The sequence below is a fragment of the Pleuronectes platessa genome, chromosome 2 (genome assembly GCF_947347685.1).
Source record: "Pleuronectes platessa chromosome 2, fPlePla1.1, whole genome shotgun sequence".
Lineage (NCBI taxonomy): Eukaryota > Metazoa > Chordata > Actinopteri > Pleuronectiformes > Pleuronectidae > Pleuronectes > Pleuronectes platessa.
Window position 1 is genome coordinate 24,919,649 of NC_070627.1, and position 18,289 is coordinate 24,937,937.

The 18,289-nt window shown below is 41.9% G+C and overlaps 1 protein-coding gene across 1 annotated transcript in view; it reads left to right on the forward strand.

Moving 5' to 3' along the window:
• The first annotated feature begins 375 nt into the window (after positions 1 to 375).
• chl1b (cell adhesion molecule L1-like b) overlaps positions 376 to 18,289 on the forward strand; it is a 34,831-nt gene continuing 16,917 nt past the window's right edge. The window contains exons 1-21 of the mRNA XM_053411249.1: positions 376 to 538; positions 4,235 to 4,343; positions 4,568 to 4,758; positions 5,327 to 5,449; positions 6,273 to 6,443; positions 6,689 to 6,715; positions 6,868 to 6,979; positions 7,415 to 7,596; positions 8,966 to 9,097; positions 10,619 to 10,759; positions 11,688 to 11,799; positions 12,037 to 12,203; positions 12,288 to 12,453; positions 12,570 to 12,694; positions 13,056 to 13,157; positions 13,434 to 13,631; positions 13,849 to 13,919; positions 14,737 to 14,959; positions 16,617 to 16,732; positions 16,983 to 17,187; positions 17,322 to 17,444. Of these exons, the coding sequence (XP_053267224.1) occupies positions 439 to 538; positions 4,235 to 4,343; positions 4,568 to 4,758; positions 5,327 to 5,449; positions 6,273 to 6,443; positions 6,689 to 6,715; positions 6,868 to 6,979; positions 7,415 to 7,596; positions 8,966 to 9,097; positions 10,619 to 10,759; positions 11,688 to 11,799; positions 12,037 to 12,203; positions 12,288 to 12,453; positions 12,570 to 12,694; positions 13,056 to 13,157; positions 13,434 to 13,631; positions 13,849 to 13,919; positions 14,737 to 14,959; positions 16,617 to 16,732; positions 16,983 to 17,187; positions 17,322 to 17,444 (2,896 nt within the window). The 5' untranslated portion in view covers positions 376 to 438. The remainder of the gene's footprint in view (positions 539 to 4,234; positions 4,344 to 4,567; positions 4,759 to 5,326; positions 5,450 to 6,272; positions 6,444 to 6,688; positions 6,716 to 6,867; positions 6,980 to 7,414; positions 7,597 to 8,965; positions 9,098 to 10,618; positions 10,760 to 11,687; positions 11,800 to 12,036; positions 12,204 to 12,287; positions 12,454 to 12,569; positions 12,695 to 13,055; positions 13,158 to 13,433; positions 13,632 to 13,848; positions 13,920 to 14,736; positions 14,960 to 16,616; positions 16,733 to 16,982; positions 17,188 to 17,321; positions 17,445 to 18,289) is intronic.

The following is an 18,289-nucleotide window of genomic DNA, read 5'->3' on the forward strand; positions in this document are numbered from 1 at the left end:
CTTACTTATTTATTCCCACCGCCGCATGAAAAATGCACTTTTCCGACTACACACTTACACTGACACCAAACTACAAAACAATTTGAGTCCCAGGGGGAAGGGGGGTGATACAAGGCTTTAATGTGAATATTTCTTTGTCACAGTAAAGCGCGAAGTAGCGCACAACAGAGCCCCTGTCGATGCAAATGAAAATGTGCGGTGTGCCAGGTTATGCCTGGCTGAGCAGGGAGCAGTCAGGCTCCCGGTCACATGGGATTTGTTGTGTTTGGGGTTTGCCTTTCTGTCTGCCAGCGTGTGGGTGGATTCATGGGGGCCTTCTCCGTCTGTGCTGCTCTCACAGGTACAGCATCTTTCGACGCGCCAGAGAAATGAACTGAGGACGCAGAGGAGAGAGAGAGCACGCGTTTCCTGAGGACGTCTGAGATTACCAGTGAAACCATGAGGTCGCAGAGGAGCCCGGGACTGGTCGCCGTGCTGGGCTTGATCACCTGCTATTGTGCCTTATATACGACTGCTGCCATTGACATCCCACTGGAAGGTGAGTGCTGACTTTGTGCTATAGCAAAACATTCATGATTCACACATGTTCACAAAGGAGGCTGGTTTCAATTACTTCTGCAGTTAAAGGGGTAGTTCCTTTATATAACAAACATATATTTTTATTACACACACAATGTTAGAAGTTTTTCAAGTTTAAAATGATTTAAAACTTTATTCAGTTTTTTTTGGTCGTGTCCACATAAACAAAGACATTGTATTTGAAATGATCACATTGTTGAATTTGTTAAATTGTAAAGGTTTTAACACCACAAACAAAACTTCATCCACTTCCATTTTGTTAAAATGGAGTGATGGCTCTGACAGCAGGATATCTAACAAACTGAACATACCATTAGAGTTATGTGATAGATCATGTTTTTATGGTTTCATTATTTGGTTGAACTTACCCTTTAAATCATGGTTAATACACTGTAAAACATTGTAAGCTGGTTTAACTTAACTTAAGCCATTTTAATGATTTAAGCACATGGTGAAAAGTGCATGGTGCAAGGGCATTTATGGTGTGTCCAAATCAGTTACATCTTGTTAATGGTGGGAAAAGGTCACTGTGCCAGATGCATGGTTACAAAAAAAAAAGGTTGTACTGTACGTTTTGGGGCCAAACATGCAATAAACCAAATACAGCGCCATCTCCCATTCCTATTGGCAGTCAGGTGTGTTTGCAGGTGCTGGTGCAGAGAACTTTTTCGACCATCAAACTAACAGCTCATTAACAAGCCCCTTGGAACGTCCCAATGAAGTTGTAGCATCGTTAAAATGTTGAAAGGTGGCAAAAACATGGACGCTGTCGACAAAAGGTGTTGTGACTATGTAATAATGGTTTAAACAACACTGCAACACCTCTTTTATATATTTGCATAGAAAAGAAGAGCAATGCAAAAGGATCAGGTATGACAGGCACGTTGATCATTTTGGGGGAACAGTTTGCAAGTCACAAAGGTCACATTTGACAGGTTTACATTGAAAGCTATTTTGAGCTGATTGTAAAACTATGTTCATTGGTTTTTAAGTGATGACATTAGCAACTAATGTACCAAAAGTCTTGCTGACTTTCCTAGTTGCTGTTCCAATCTAAGTTTACGTGAGATTTCCCAGATTGGAACAAATGTTTGTAAATGTTTCGACACCACATGAATAACAAAAGTTGAAATGTATTGAGACTGTGGGTTTTGATGGTTATAATATGCTCATGTTTAAGTTCAATGCACCGGACCACACCTCATTTGAAAAAGCCATGGTTCTGTTGATGTCAATGTAGTGTCCACAACTTGTTTCTGCAGTTATATATGTACTTAACATTTTTAAAGGACATAAACAAAGATACATAGTAAAATATCGTTTTTCTTTAGAGTCAAGCTGCAGTGAACTGATTCTAATCATTCTTTCAAGTCAAAGGAATTTAATTTATACATTTATATTCAGTTTGTGGTACAAAGGACCTGATTGCAAAACATATATATTATTTTTTCCTGTCTGATAATTCACAACGGATCAGCTTAATGTTCAGATAAGCGACACTTAACCGTAACAAACACACATCAGAGACGACTCAAAGAAAGTGATTTCTGATGCGAGAGGACCCAGTGGAATATATAAACAAGGAAAGGTTATGTGTAACGAGTCGCAGAAATCTTTATTCGCTTCTACAGAGAATGTGTTCTTGGTTTAACTTGAATAATTTAGGGCCAAATAAATCACACCACAGAGAGCTGTTATAGTCATCAAGTATTCTGTGAAGGGAATAAATCTACAGCGATTATCTTGTTCGAGTGAGACTGCGTTTGTGTCCTCGTCGTGCTTCCCAGTTTTATTGCAAAAAAACGTATCAAACATCTCCCTCTAAATTATTCAGGGATATCTCTTAAAAGCTTGATAAAGAACACTTCAAGGAGGTTTTCTGACAAGGCGGAAGGCTCATAATGTCTGAATATTGTTTTAATTCATTCCTTTGTTTTGCAGCACCAACGTGTATGTGCTTGAAAAGGCTTGTGTACAGAGAATACTAGTGACCAGGTTGTTTTTTGTGTTGTTTATTTCCCCCTGCTGCTGTGGATTGTGCAGTTTTAGGTCATGTAAACAGTAAGTTCATTCTGCCGCTCTGTAACCGGTGTTAGTGATGACCTCAGCTCTCTCTCAGTTCATCTCCCGGCTCGCTGACTCACAGCATCAGTCATGACTCCGTAACAATACATCGATTGTAGCTTCTATCACACATCACATTTCAATTTCCTGTTCATACTACAGTCATACATAATGTGTCGTGTGTTCTCCATTCTTACCATATGTTCCATGTCATAAGATCATATGAGACTGAGTGAGGAGTTTTATGTCCAAAATAGAGACAATCCAACAAGTTGGCTTATTCATAAATGCTAAACTTTAGACTTTGTAGACAACAAAGTTGTTGGTTTATTCTGTTTTGGGATAGAACTCTGCATAAAATGTATTATTGGTGTAAACATGTTAATCAGAGGTTTCCAGCCTGAGCTCGCAAGATAAATCGAAGTGTCAGCAAGATATTTAAAGGGAAAAGACTGGAAGAAAAACAGTACTTCTGTCGTCTCACAGCAAGAACTGGTCTAAATTGACCATAGGTGTGAATGATAGCATTCATGGTTGTTTGCCCCAGTATCTTGGCCCTATGATACGCGGGCGACCTGTCCAGGATATACCCCGCCTCTCGCACAATGTCAGCTGGGATTGGCTCCAGATCCCCCTGCATCCTCTAAAAGGATCAAAGCAGTATGGATAATGGATGGAAAACTCTACATGTGTTTTTCTTATGAGTTATTGGACATTTTTAGTGCCTCGGGCTTCAGTAGTCCTTCATACTTAAGAATAGCTTGAATGTCAGTACAACGCATACTGTACCTCCGCCTCAGCCAAACAATCCTACACATGATCTGGTGGTTATAGCAGAAATGTAGGAGAGAATAATGTTGAGGTCCTGAGTACTATTAACTACTAATGATAAATGGAACTTACAGTCGTAGTTTTAATGTGAGGTGCAACATGATATAAAACGTCTGAAAGTATTTTCAAGTATTTCATTATTTCAAGAAGGTTATGAGTTAGAAAAATCTGATCTGAATCATGCTCCAAAATTGTCAATTTAGTCTGTATAACACTTTTAAAACTATCAATGACGCATTAAAACTGAGTAAATGTTCATGTGGCCACATTATCGGAGCTACTTATTACTGTAAGTTGCAATACTAAAGACTTGTTTTTTTTCCTCGGATAAAACATTAAAATCTGCAAGATTCCGATTTTGTAGGCATCTGCACCAAATTGAACCTTCAAAATATGTCAGATGTTTTAAATAAAATTTTTACAATAATAATATATGCTGCAATTTAAAAAATGTCCTGGTTCCAACCCTTCATTCACATCTACAACAAAATGTTAAAGGTTCTCAGTCTCCATCGCTCCACCAAGTTACGTGGTTTATAACCTTCGATAGTGTGGGGGGGGGGGGGGGGGGGGGGGGGGGGGGGGGGGGGGGGGTCAGCTGAGGGTCCTGCTTTGATGTATTGAATCACGGGGGCATAATGGCTGGAGACCACTGCTGTAGTATCACGTTTCATATGACATAGTTTTGAGTAGAGTTCTGTATTCAGGCCAGTGTTGGGCTTCTCACATTTCCATGCTTGTCTGCTTGTTTGTTGCCCAGTTGAGCAGCTGCCCACCATCACAGATCAGTCGCCCAGCACTGTCATCGCGTTCCCTTTTGACGAGAGCTTCCCCGTGACGTGCGAAGCCAAAGGGAATCCCGAGCCAGAGTGAGTACAGAACCTCACACCGCTTCAGACAGGCCAGGAGGCGAGGATGGAGAGCTTGTTAGCAGCCAAACAGACACCAACAACAAACAACAACAACAGTTGGCCACTGACATGATGTGCTATGTTTTGTTGCTCTGAATTTGTGCACCATCTCTGGAAAGTGAGCATGCTGACAATCTCAGGTTTTAGGACTTGACATTTCAATACTGGCTTTCTTTATGTAGATTCCAATGGACAAAGAATGGCGTGGAATTTGACCCCTTCCTCGACCCCCGGTTGATGAAAGAGGAGAATTCTGGGACCTTTGTGATACCAAATAATGGGAACCTTACAGAGTACCAGGGAATCTATCGCTGTTACGCCTCAAATAAACTGGGGACCGCCATATCGGAGGAGATCGAGTTCTACGTGCCCAGTGAGTAACATACATCCCTGTGTGTGTGAGCAGGGTGCTGCGTTACAGTGCTTTTCAAAGTGATTCAGGACCAGCAGTCCTATGTAACGACCGCGCCGCTCCATTGTGAGCTTTTCATTGTATTTGACATGGCAGAAAGTCATTGAGGTCCGTGACGGCTCCTCCCCTCGCAGCATCTCATCCATAACTCTGCACTGGAGAAGTCATCGGATGTGATCGAACCTCTGCATCACTTTACCACAATTTTTATTTTGGTTCCCAAGCACAGTACATAACCCCCCCACCCCACATACAAGTTGGCTCGGCGACAACCACTCAGCAGTGGTGACAAGCCACAGCAAGTGTCATAGTGATGACTGTTTTGTTTCTTCAGGCCAAGAACTGAAATACATCCCACAGAATTCAATCTACTGAATCATACAGACAGAGCTCAGGAAGCAGGCCGCACACAGAATTCTTGAAGGATATTACTGCCATCTACTGGAGTAGAAGAGAATTAAAGAGATTAGTTTATTCATTATTGTCTGACTTCATCTGCTGACTCTTTTTGCTTATGTCTTTAATGTAGCTGTGCCAAAGTTTCCTAAAGAAACACTGGACCCTGTGGTGGTGGAGGAAGGCCAGGCTTTTACTTTACAGTGTGACCCACCTAAAGGGATCCCACCTCTGCAGATCTACTGGATGACCATCAGTAAGTGATACCTTTTTTGTTATAATGAATTTGTTTTAAAATACATGTCAACATTTTTGTATTTAATATATTCAATGAAACACTTTTTTCCCCTCATCAATTAAATAGTTTATTTAGTTATATTAAGATAGCAAGTTATTATTTCACCCTCTAAATTGATAAATCCAACAAAACTCCAACTGCTGCACAGACGAAGTGTGATATGAGTTAAAAATGTTGATTGTAGAAACCAAAGTTTGAATTGTGAAAAAGTATTTGAAATGCTGATGACGTCTTGGTTTTTAATATTCTCTTATATCCAAAACCCAAAGCTTGATTTCACGAACACCATCAATGTTTAAAATATGCAGTACAGTGAGTAATATCAACAACATGTGTGTGAAATATCAAAGTAAATGTGCAGTCAAATATCTGGGAAATAAGACAAACGTTATTACAGATAACATTATTCAATCCATACTGGTTCAACAATGTGAAACATGTGTTTCACTGTTTCTACTGTACACACGTTTTGATGATTTAGTCATCACCCAGCATCAGGCTCCTTCCAGTGTCACGAGGTTAATCTGAGGTCATTATATAATTAATGGGGCAACAAAAGAAGAAAAAAAAAATGCCACACAAATATGATTTTTTTTTATATTTGTGGAATACTGGAAAATGTGACAACAGCTCAAGCATTTTTTAAATGTGACAAGGGGCCCAAAGAGCCTTCTGTTTTTATAAAGAGTCATGAGTCATAAAGATTGTTGACCTCAGGTTGAATATATAAAACTGCTTTGTATGTTCTACATAAACCTGTCATGTGTGTGTGTGTGCTCAGATCTTCAGCACATAGAACAGGATGCGAGAGTATCCATGGGCCTGAACGGGGACCTGTACTTCTCTCACGCGGAGAACAAGGACAGCAGGAGAGACTACTGCTGCTTCGCCGCCTTCCCAAGAATACGGACCATCGTTCAGAAGACCGCCATGTCTGTCATCGTCAAGACAAGTAGGCATCACCTCAGCTGTTTATTCCTGGTCAACTTTGATTTGTTTTCAGAGCACTGATCATGTCCCACTCGTTCACCGATATCCACGTTCATAGCAGCACTTCAAAAGCCATCCGAGCGACACCCTGTCTCTTTTTGTGCATCCTCTCAGTTTTGTGTTGTGATTTCTGTGATTTTTTTCTCATGGTGCACCCACGTTGTCCTCGTGTTCATTGTGTTTTTGTCTCACCCACCTCCATTCCAGAAAAAAGTGACATGAGTCCTGAAGCTGGTGAGTTGTTTGAGTGAAACATCAGCTAGAAAGAGCTGCGTGCACAATGCAGCTCTGTCAGTTTACCATTTATTTAGGTGTAGCCTTTTGGAAACTGCATTACACCTCTGATGTGTATTGACACTGTCTAATTCACTGCTGTACCTCCTCAGCCAATGCCATCCTGGACAGACGGCCTTCTCTTCTGACGCCCTCTGGTGTTAGATCAGAGACACAGCTGGTCAAAGGAGAGGACCTGAAATTGGAGTGTATAGCTGAGGGATTGTAAGTAATTCAACATATTTCAAACCTATAAATTCTCCTACACCTTTGAGTAATTTCCGAAAATAAAAATTCCATATTCAAATTTCCTGGAGTGCATACCTCCGCCAAGGCCCAGCAGTCAACTGTTGAAAACACATTTAAATTCACTAGATATGGCCAACAAATGAGGGGCAGGGGTGAAAATAAATCCTCCTTGGTGGAGAATTGTAGTTTTTATATCTACTGTATTTATTTTAAAATGACTTGTAACATGTTTGAACTCTATTTCCTTTATATTCAGGTAACTGTAGCATGTTCAGGAATGTTTATGTATTCTATTTCAGTATTTTCTTGTGTTTATATTAATATTACTCTGCGGGAATAATAAAGTATTATCTTATTTAATTTGAATATATTAACACTTTTAAACCCACTGTGTGTTTCCCTCTCTGTCAGTCCAACTCCTCAGGTGGAGTGGGTGAAGATTGGCCATCAGCTCCCCGTCAGAGCAAAACTGGAGAATCATGGCAAATTGCTGATAGTGCCGACAGTTGAGCAGGACGACAGCGGAAAGTACATGTGCAAGGCGAAGAACCCGTTAGGAGAAGCCATCCACTACTTCACAGTGAGAGTAGAAGGTAAATACTACATGCAGTTACAGTGCTGCTGTCACATCAAACCTATTTTCTATTTAAATAATGGACTGAACCTTCACTTCTCTTAAAACAAGCAAGTAGAGCAGATTTACTGTGTGAGCTGTGCATGATATGAGGATCCTTTAAAAGAAGCCAGATAAAGTGCTGGATGAAGGGCTGTGATTGCTTAATTAAAAGTATCAATAAAGCCATTCAGAAATGTAATCAAGTAAATGTATAATGACCTACATGTACTTGAAGAAAGTTCATAAAAATGGCCCCTTTCATGGATTTATTAATATAAATGACATGATTAGATTCAAATCTTTCTTTTTTGTGTGAGATATTATCAGATTTGACATCTTTCAGCCACAAACAGTTAAACCTAAACCGGATAAGAAATGTTTAAGAAAATGTCTCTTTGGTTAAACAGTAATGGTCAGAAAAAAAAAAAGACAAAAAGACAAAAACAAAATATTCAATCTTTGGATTTGCTTTGTATATACTGTTGGTACGTGTCTTGTACAAAAAGCTTAACGTCGAGCAACTATAGGTCAAAGAAATACGAAGTAAAACCGAAAAAAAAGAGTAAAAGGTTCCATTTTCTTAATGTAGTGGAGTAGAAATAACAGTCATAAAGTAACATGAATAGAAATACTGCAGCAGAAAAACTGCATATTTGGTTAAATAAATAAATAAAATAATTCATACTCTATAAATATCCTTTTAATTATCATTTAAATCACAGAAAAGGTAAATAAACATATCTATGTTCCATCACTGTTCATTTTTTGTTTGACATTGCAAATTCACTTTAACTGTTTAAAAATGTGCAAGGAAAATATATATATACAAAACACACAAATTCTAAGTTATTTCCCAAAATAGCACAATCAAGTTTCCAGGATGATATGTATGAGAGGCTCATCATTGTGATAATTTGGTGAAAAATAATAACAGACCAACGTGATGATGGTGATGATGCAGAAGGGTGTGAAACTGTAAACCAGGAGGGAAAGTGCAGGTGTTGCTTTTTACGTCAGATATTCTGTTAAAAGCATTTATTACCTTCTCCTCCCTTTAATTGTTTCTAGAAGTCCCTGCCACACAACCTGAATAACTCCAAACCAATGCATCACAGAAACTTGCACACAATACTAATGTGGTGTGGCAGCCTGGTGTGCCACGCCTTGTCTGTACTGGGTAACCTTACATGTAATTGCAGCATTTATTCTAAAAGCAGTCTTATATTTGAAGAACACAGCATGCGTGCATGTTCCTGGGGTTGTGTCCTGTCTGTATAAATGCTCAGTGTCTTTCTCAAACTCACACTCATCACTTTGATAACATTGCGCTGACTGTGTGTTCCCAGAGCCTCCGGAGTGGCTGTTTGAGCCCGAGAGTCAGCTCAGCATGATCGGCTCAGACGTGGCCATCAAGTGCTCCGCCAGCGGGAGTCCTCCACCGGTCATCTCGTGGAGGGTGAACGGCGTGCCTCTGCAGGGTCAGTCCCACACACTCCCTTAAACATGTACAACCTGCTCATACAGTGTGGGAAATCCTCAAGTCTCACAAAGTATTAATGTTGACATTTAGTTTTTCTTTCTTACGACATCACATTGCATATGATTTATCACGAGGAAGGGGGGTTCCAGAGTGGATAGGAGAGTCATTGAAGCCTCAAACTCTAAATGGATGTTGAGGGAATCCACTGTGAAATGCTGTTAGAATAATCCCGAGCTGTCAAAAACTCTGGGTTCTTTAAATTGAAATCCATCCAGTGAGACGCAAACATTGTATCTGAGGAAATAAGGAAACAGACCAGAACTATCTGTCGTGCCACGATGCCGCTCATGATGAAAACTGTGACGGTGCAGTTTTTGTGTCATAGAGGGCAGAATGTGGAAACCACATCAATGGTACAGTCGACTTTCTTTTTACTGTAGAGCAACGCATGAAAAACATGTTCATTAAAAAGTTTGTGAAACAGTCCTGGCTCAATGGATTAGTGCACTGGTTCCCAACATGTGGTGTGGGACCCACAAACATGGACGCAAAAGCATTTCTAAAGGGAGGATAAACGATCAGAAAATAGACACTTGTGTTTAGGGATGGGAATGAACCAGTTTTAACCAGGTCCTGGTGCTACATAATTTAGGATGGTAGTATCAATAAGCTCTGATGTTATTGGTTCTGTTCTTGGCACTGGAGAAGTGAGGTAAATAGAGTTTGTATTTATTGTTGCAACATGAAATATTATCTTGTACATTCTATATGACCAACCAAACACACAGACGCGCACACACACAAACATTCTTGTACTAATACACCATTTACGACTCTTATTGGCAAAATACTTTCCCTAGCCCTTTAGCCTTAACCTTTAACATCACATCTAAATACATAACCCTAACCCTAACTTTATTCTAATTCTAACTATATCTCAACAAACAAGTATGTACACTCAAGTGTATTGAAAGTGGTTCAGAAAGCGTCCTCACTGTAAGTTCTAGGCTCAAAATGGTCCTCTTAAATGTATTTAGTAGCACATCCACACAGCCACACACACACCCACACACACATGCACCACCCACACACACAGCTTGCTGCTCTTAGTGACAATGGAAGTGAGAAGTAAAAGTTCAAAAGTGTTACTCAGAGCAGGGAGATGGATTCAGTGATTTGCGAGCTGCATGTGAGCTATGGCACAGGGAAACATTGTCAAATCAAAAGCTCGGCATTTATGTTTATATATATAAAACCAAAAAGTGGGGGTGCGAGCTTTGTTAAAGTGCAGAATCGATAAGCAGTATTGGTAAGAGTCAAGTGTACTTTAGTAGTATAGTTCAAATCTTAAGAATACCCATCTGTGCTTTGCATTAATCGTCACTGCAGTGTGCACAAGACAGTGGGTTATGCATGAAGCAGAGAAGTCCAGTTACCTGTTGATGTGTGATTATCTGTGTGTGATGAAGTTTATCTTCAACATTGATGTTATATCGATTGTTTCTCTGGTCGACTGCAGACGCCCCAGCTGCCAACAGGAAGACGCTGGGTGACACCATCTTTCTGCATAACGCCAAGGCCTCTGACAGTGCAGTGTACCAGTGTGAGGCCTCCAACAGACATGGCAGCCTACTGGCCAACGCAAACATCATGATCATGAGTAAGTTCAACGGCTTCTGGTTAAACTCATCAGACCCGTTTCACCGGCGTGTTTGAACAAGTCAATGAAAACGCTGTTAATGAGTAAGTGCGGTGAGTCATGGGGGGGGGGCTGCTGTATGATATTTTAAAGATTGGAGAGGTGGTGATGATGTTGGCATATGCCCATGAAGCAGTGAAGAGGAGGGGGGGGGGGCTGTCTACAAGCTGCACAGGCTAGCCGCTCTCCCTGTGGAGTACCAAGCAGCGTCCCCTGACATTCCCAGTATATGCTAACAAGTCCCCCCTCAATTCTGTCCCGATTCCAGTGCCACAACACAAACATGTGCTGCTTTACAAGTAACAGATAGACAACAATAAAAGGCAGACTGCTGCTTCCCATCGCTCCGCGCCAACGTGGGCGACTTTGTTCTCGGTGACACAGGAGTTAATAAAACCGGACAGCCTCTGAATGCTGAGTCCCAGCTGCTGCCTCTGTAAACAATTAGGGGAGACAGAGCATTTTAATGGGAGGCTTTGACTACGACTGATAAGGTGCACGCGCTCGGCCTACTCATTATTCCTTTGTTTTCGTCTTTGATTTCATTTTCAACGTTTGCACATTCCTGACAGCATGACAGCTGAATCTGTTATTTATGAATTTATTTTGTTTTTTTAACACAAATTAGGAGGCAATTATCACACGGTAAAGGCAACTGTTTTGTCAGCTCATTTAACCCACGATTATCTGCCTCCCTTCCGTTTTTCTCTTCAAGACTGCAAACTTGATTTCGTTCGTTTGTTTTTCTCCTCCTCGAAGTCCCTGATAGTAGAACAGCCGTGGGCCGCACCTTCTTCCATCATGGGTTGAGAAGCCACATTAACGCACCAACCGCTTTCCAAACAGCCTCTGATTGATGACTCGATTCTGCTCCTGGTCTTTTTTGCAGATCTGCCCCCCATGATTTTGACCAAAGAAGGGGAGGAATACTCCGCTGTAGAGGGGAAGGGGGTGATGATGCACTGCAGTGTCTTCAGTTCTCCTCCTTCCACAATCACCTGGTAAGCGTAACTGTTTTTCCCGAGTCTACTACACACCAGCAGAGAGCAGTAGATCTCAGCTGCTCGACGCTCCCAGTCCTTCTGTGCACTGTTCATCTGTATCGACGACCTGCTGTTTCTTAAAAAAAAAAAACATGCCTGTCACTCAGCACTGCTCTATTCTTCTGTTTCATCTTTGCTGCCGCAGTGATTTGTTTATCCATTTTGATTGATGCTTTGTTTTTTATTGTTTTGAAGGAGCAGAGACGACTCCTCCGAATCCGTGGAGGGCCCGAGATTCAGCGTTCACGACAACGGATCGCTGGAGATCTACAGCGTGGAGAAAGAAGACACGGGACAGTACACGTGTTTAGCTAAAAACACGGAGGGAACGTCCGCCATCGAGGCCATGCTCTATGTTAAAGGTGAGCAGATTTACACGGAGCAGTGTTTGCAGAGGCTCACATTTTCCTCTAGATGTAACTAACACGTTCTCGCCCGTTTGGAAGATCCCACCAGCATAGTCGTGGCCCCGGAGGACCAACAGATCCTAATAGGTACCACGGCCCAGCTCTCATGCCTGGCAGAGTACGACAAGTCCTTCAGCAACGACTTTCAGCTCCGGTGGGAAAAAGATGATATAGAGTTAACCCTCAACTACACTGAGAATTCAAGGTGGGATACATGATTTTTTATTTCCTTTAAACATTACAGACTTCATCCCCGCTTGAAAGCCGTTTTACTTCTCAGCTTCGTCCGTCAATACTGTGTCTCCGTCTTTCTATCAACAGATACTTTGTGGAGGACGGTAGTCTTCAGATCCTCAATGTGAGCCACAGGGACCAGGGCGTGTACACGTGTGTGGCAAGGACTCCGGTGGACACAGCCACGGCCTCCGCGCTGCTCATGGTGTTAGGTGAGCCAACATGTGAACCGTATTTCTGCCTCGGAGACCCCTGGTGCTGCATAAATGCATGACCCATTCACACAGGGATCAATATGTCAGGAGGCCAAAGCGGAGCGTGAACATGCAGACCATGGCTCAATTAGCGCAGGGCATAGTGCTGTGTCTGACAATCGCTCTTTGAAATACTATTGACCTCCTTAAATCTGAAAAGAAACAGTTGTGGGCCGTGGAGTCATGCAGCTTGTTCCACATCCCTGGACGTCCGAGAGGATTTCATTGAACATTTGTTCCTTTGGCCTTTCTCTGCGGCACAGATGGATGTGTCTGTGATTCTGTTTTCATGTTGCCATGTTGTTATGATGGTTTTCAGATGTCCCCGATGCACCCGACAACTTGGTTCTGTCTGAACACAAGAGCAAAAGTGTGAAACTGAAATGGATCCCTGGGGACGATCACAACAGCTCAACCACAGGTAAAAGGAGCATCAGTATAATGTATTAATAGAACATATTGAATGAGTTCATCTCGCAGTGACATACACATTAAGGGCGTCATTCTGTATTTAAATAGATTTGTTTGATAGCATCTTGTACAATGTGAATCCATGATTGATTCATCTGTGTGTGAATTATGACAAGGCTCCCTGAGGAACAAACCGGTCCGGAGCAGAGTTTGAGGAGCTTTCTGCTCGGCTTGTGGTTAGATGAGCAAGAATCACACCTCTGATTGTTTCTCTACCCCTCAACAGAGTTTGTAATCGAGTACGAGGAAAGCCAGTGGGAGCCAGGAAACTGGAAGGAGCTGCTCAGAGTACCCGGAAACCACAACTCTGCTGTCGCCAAACTCCACGGCCACGTCGACTACTGCTTTCGAGTGTCTGGAGTTAACGCCGTTGGGAGGGGGCCTCCCAGCGAGCCCACTGAGAGATACAAAACCCTCCCAGCAGGTCTGAGGCTTCCTCCTTTCATTGTTTATTGTACTTTTTGATAAGGTCCTCCAGGCCACTCGAGCTGCCGTTGCTGCTGCTTTGTGAACTTTAAAACACTCAGACCTGCTGCATAATTGATTCCACTCTTGTTGAGAATCTGCTCTCTTGTGTGCCTATTTCACTGGTGATTTATTCCACTATGCCGACAAAATCTATATTTCTTCTTTTTCTACAGCCCCTGACAAGAACCCTGACAATATCAAAATCGAAGGTCATTTGCCACATGAAATGAATATCAACTGGGAGGTAAGGAACAGAGTTTGGTCTTTTATTATCCTCTTACTGCAGATTCTGTAATGTGGGCTACCTTTGCATAGTGAATTATTCACATCTTCTGCCGTTGTTGGATGTCAAAGAATCCCACTAAGAGAAAAGAGATGAAGTTTTATTGATGTCCAATAGGAAATCTCAATAGGAATTTAAGAAATGGAAATGGTCGCCTTTTGATATTTCATTCTGTGGTTCAGATCTTTAGAAAAGCCATTTCCTGGGATCGCTGTGAAAAGGGCCCCCATTGAAAGGTGCTCATTTTCTTTGATTAGAAAGAGAAAGGATGGCCATGAAAAGGAAAATTTTTCTTTTGATGCATACAGTAATAAATTCTGCCTTATTGTAGAAAGATGAATCTCTCCTTCACTTATTATCCGGGTGCCCTGTCAGGGTAAAGTAGCTCCTGAATCCCAGATTCATGAGCTTCCCCACTGTTAATTATTTGCCTTTGTGGAAAATCGTATCTCATTCTGTTTCTCACGCGCTGACTCCTGTGAGGAGATAAATCTTCTCATCTACAAAGATATTTGAAGCCCTATATCAAAGAAAAACCTTGCTGCTAGACCAGGTCAATTGTTCCATTGTTTTATTAGATAGCGAGATAGAACACAGCCAGTGTTCCAAGCACAGTTCACTGGGCTAGCTTGTCATTTTAATCCCTCAGAGGCAGTGACATTGAACAGAGAAATACAAGAAGCGTCTTATGCAATTGTGAAAGCCTGCATGAAACTCCTCCACCCCATTGTTGTTATTTATTTATTTATTTTTGATGTCTTTTGCTTCCATCATTCAGCCCTTGTTACTCATTGAGCATAATGGCCCTGGTCTAGAGTACAAAGTGAGTTACAAAAGACAGGACATGGAGGAGGACTGGAAGGAGCACATGGTGAAGAGACACTCCTTTGTCGTGAAGAACGCGCCCACCTTCGTTCCCTATGAGATCAAGATCCAAGCCAAGAACCATCAGGGCTGGGCACCTGAGCCCAAGATAGTGACTGGCTACTCAGGAGAGGACTGTGAGTAGCTGATATATAACTTTACCCAAAGCTGGACTAGCAATACCAATTTGCAGTTCCCCTCATATCTAAGACATTTCTTTTTTAACACATTGTTTTGGTTGTGATGTCCTCACTTCTGCTCGTCAGTGCAAAAGCTCCAATAAACCTCGTAAGACTGCATGGTGAACATGTGGAGCATTGAGGGGCTAAAGATTCAGAGCTAAAAAGAGAGTAAATATTGGTCTTACATTCAATTAATGCAGAGAAACATGTTAAAGTTATACCTCTCTCCTAAAATCCCCCCTCCTCCATGTTAGCAATTGGACATGGGCCAAATTGGAAAGTCAAAGTTTCCTCGAAAAGGGTGTCTGTCGTTTTAGTTAGTTTTGATCACAAATGTTTGTTTAAGTTCATCCAAGGGACCTCAACTACATAGGTGTCATCCCCTGATTGCAACTGTGCAGATTCTGGCTCCTAATACAATGGCTGCTTGCACATGTGAGATATTTTGGCCTCATTTCTGGATAGTGGGAGAAAGTGGAGTAGCGTCGTCCATCTTTATATACAGACTTTGGTTTAATAATATGTAATTGTTATTGCTTTAGCTGGTCTGGAGTAACCACTTACTTGTGGTTTATGTTAGCTAACAGCAAGAAAACTGCGGTGACATTATTGTGCCGTTCACTCACTGAATGACCTTTCTCTACTTGTTATTTATTCTCTACAGTTAATCAAAAGTTGCTTATTCAGATACCTCTAACATTTCTCCCAAGTTAATGTCAGCTTCAAAATAAAGTTGCTCTCTAGATATAAACTAAAGCCAATTGACAAAGATGCTGATGCTCTAAGAGATAACTGTAAAAGCAGTAAACAGACTCATTATAGATTTTACTTAATTTAATTTATTTCCGGTGAGAAAATTAAAGAAATTACATTTCTAGTGGCTATTTTCAGTAGGAAAATATTGCAGATAGTCCTGTTGAAGGAAACAGATTATTTGTCTGAGGTTCACTGATATAAAAGTGAATGCTTTCTATATGTGAGAAGAGACATTTTCACAAACTTCTCACTCACTTCTTGCTTCTATTTGGAGCTGCCAGAGTGCAAAGTAGCCAGTGTAGTTTTAGGATTTTAGTGGACAAAAGATGGTTTTGATTAAAATATTTTCTTCTCATCTCTGCTTAACTCTGGCATTTCATCCACGGTATTCAGGTGGACTTGGTGAAATGATTTATTTATAAGCTTTGAGATTTGAAAATCTTTGAGAATAAATGAGAGGATACAAGTTTCAAGGTTTTGCATTGGAGCAATTGCAGTTTCTGGAGAAGGCTGACTGTATTTCCCCCTGTCCAGCTTTCTTTTGGATTTGCCCCAAGGAGGTCACATCAGGTCATGACACTACTCACTGTTGTGTCCTTGCTCTCCTGTGGTGTTAGTAATTGCAGTATATGCTTACCCCTTTAGAGCCCTGTATTGATTTATTGATCGACTAATTGATTGATCAGTCCCCAGTATGTGTTCCTGCAAATAGGTGATCTCCAAATGTGTGTAGTCGTTTAGTATTTTGCTCATTTGCTCATTTCTGTTGTTGCTCAAACAATGAGTCATTTCCAAGAACACCTTGTTACGTTTCCCTCTGCTGACTGTTTTTCCTGACGTTTGTTTGCTGTTGCAGTTCCGTCCGCTGCGCCTGATGATGTAGCCGTGGAGGTGATGAACAGCTCAGTGGTCAAGGTTAGCTGGATGCGTGTACACAAGGACAAGCTACATGGACATCTGGGAGGCTACAGGGTAATACCTCAAAAACCAACCTTTGCTTTTAGACAGAGTTTAAAAGGAATGGCCCTGACCTCGCTCTGAGCGTTTGCTTCTCTCACCCCACTCTGTTGTCCTTTACTTGATGTTTTCTGCTCTCGCCACCTGAAGGAAAGATAGACAATTGCATATTCAGCCTCCAGTCAGCTCTCACCCGCACGTATGATGTACACAGTTTGATCACTCCGCTGAGGATGGCTCTCTGTTTGTGTTCTTCCCGATGTAGATAAACTGGTGGCGTCTGCGCAGCCTGGCCGACTCAAAGAAAAGTCACGGAGACAAACACACTCTAACTTTCCCTGGAGACCGAAACCACGCCACGGTACCGGGACTGACCCCTTTCTCCGAGTACAGCCTCATTGTCATGACCTTCAACGGGCGAGGCAACGGCCCCGGCAGCCATGCCGTCAACTTCAAAACCCCGGAGGGAGGTGGGTTTGTGGAAAAACAGCATGAAATGTATTGATTCCCAACTTCTAAAGGGAAAAATCTAATAATAGCCAAGGAAACTGGTTTGGAGAATTCCACTGCTTAATGCGTGTATCGCCTTCTTGTGCCCCCACAGTGCCTGAGAAAAATCCTGTTTTCAGGGTCACAGATGTACAGAAGCACACTGTCTCTCTGGTCTGGGACCCGCCATCTGAGCCTAATGGGATTCTCACCGGGTACCTCCTAGACTATCAGTTCAGTACGTATCTCTATGTTTCATCCTTACACTTAACTAACTCAGATATATTGGTGATGCTCCCGTGTTGCGACAAAGAGATATTGCATTTTCCCTTGTGTTTAATAGTGGCACATCCCTTTTTTTTCTTATGAGGGTACAAGGCGGAGTATACAAAAACATACAGGCTGTTTATTTTAATCTTACTGCATATTAGTGACCTGAATAACCTCACGGTTTGAAATGCACAGCCTCTTACGCTGTATAATATGGTACATTTTTAAAACAGCCAAGTATGTGCTGTACCTCTGAGTGTATCAGTAAAGGAAAGGGAATTTATCTTCGGCTCCCCGGGGATTGTCTAACCCATGATCCTGAGCACGGAGGGAAAAATCACTGTGTTGCTCTAATAAGGCCCAGGTCATGGTGAGGTAAGAGTGTGTGTATAGGAAATATGTCAGGGTGATGTCTGTTGGCCTGTGTGTGACAATCATGGCTAAGCTAGTGCTGACCAAGGCCACTGTGTCACAGTCTGTTAAGGTCCCTGCTTACTGACCCTATACTGTCCGCAGGGGATGTCTTCACAGCAGCTCTCAGTCTTTAGGGATAGCATCACTGAGCACATCACATGTGTGCACACACACTTTGATGTTATGACTTTAAACAAAAGTCACAACAGAGCTAATGACTAACTTTTAACAACGTCCCTGCGTCACGTTTCCCGGCTAATTGAGTTTGATTTGGCGGCTGCACAAGGGGGCCAAGTGTCATACAGTGTTTCAGGAGAGGACGTTTTCATTGTGCCACAGCAATAAAGCTGATGGACTCCTTGAAGTGTGACTTTTCTTGAAGTCCCCTTGAAGAAGTCA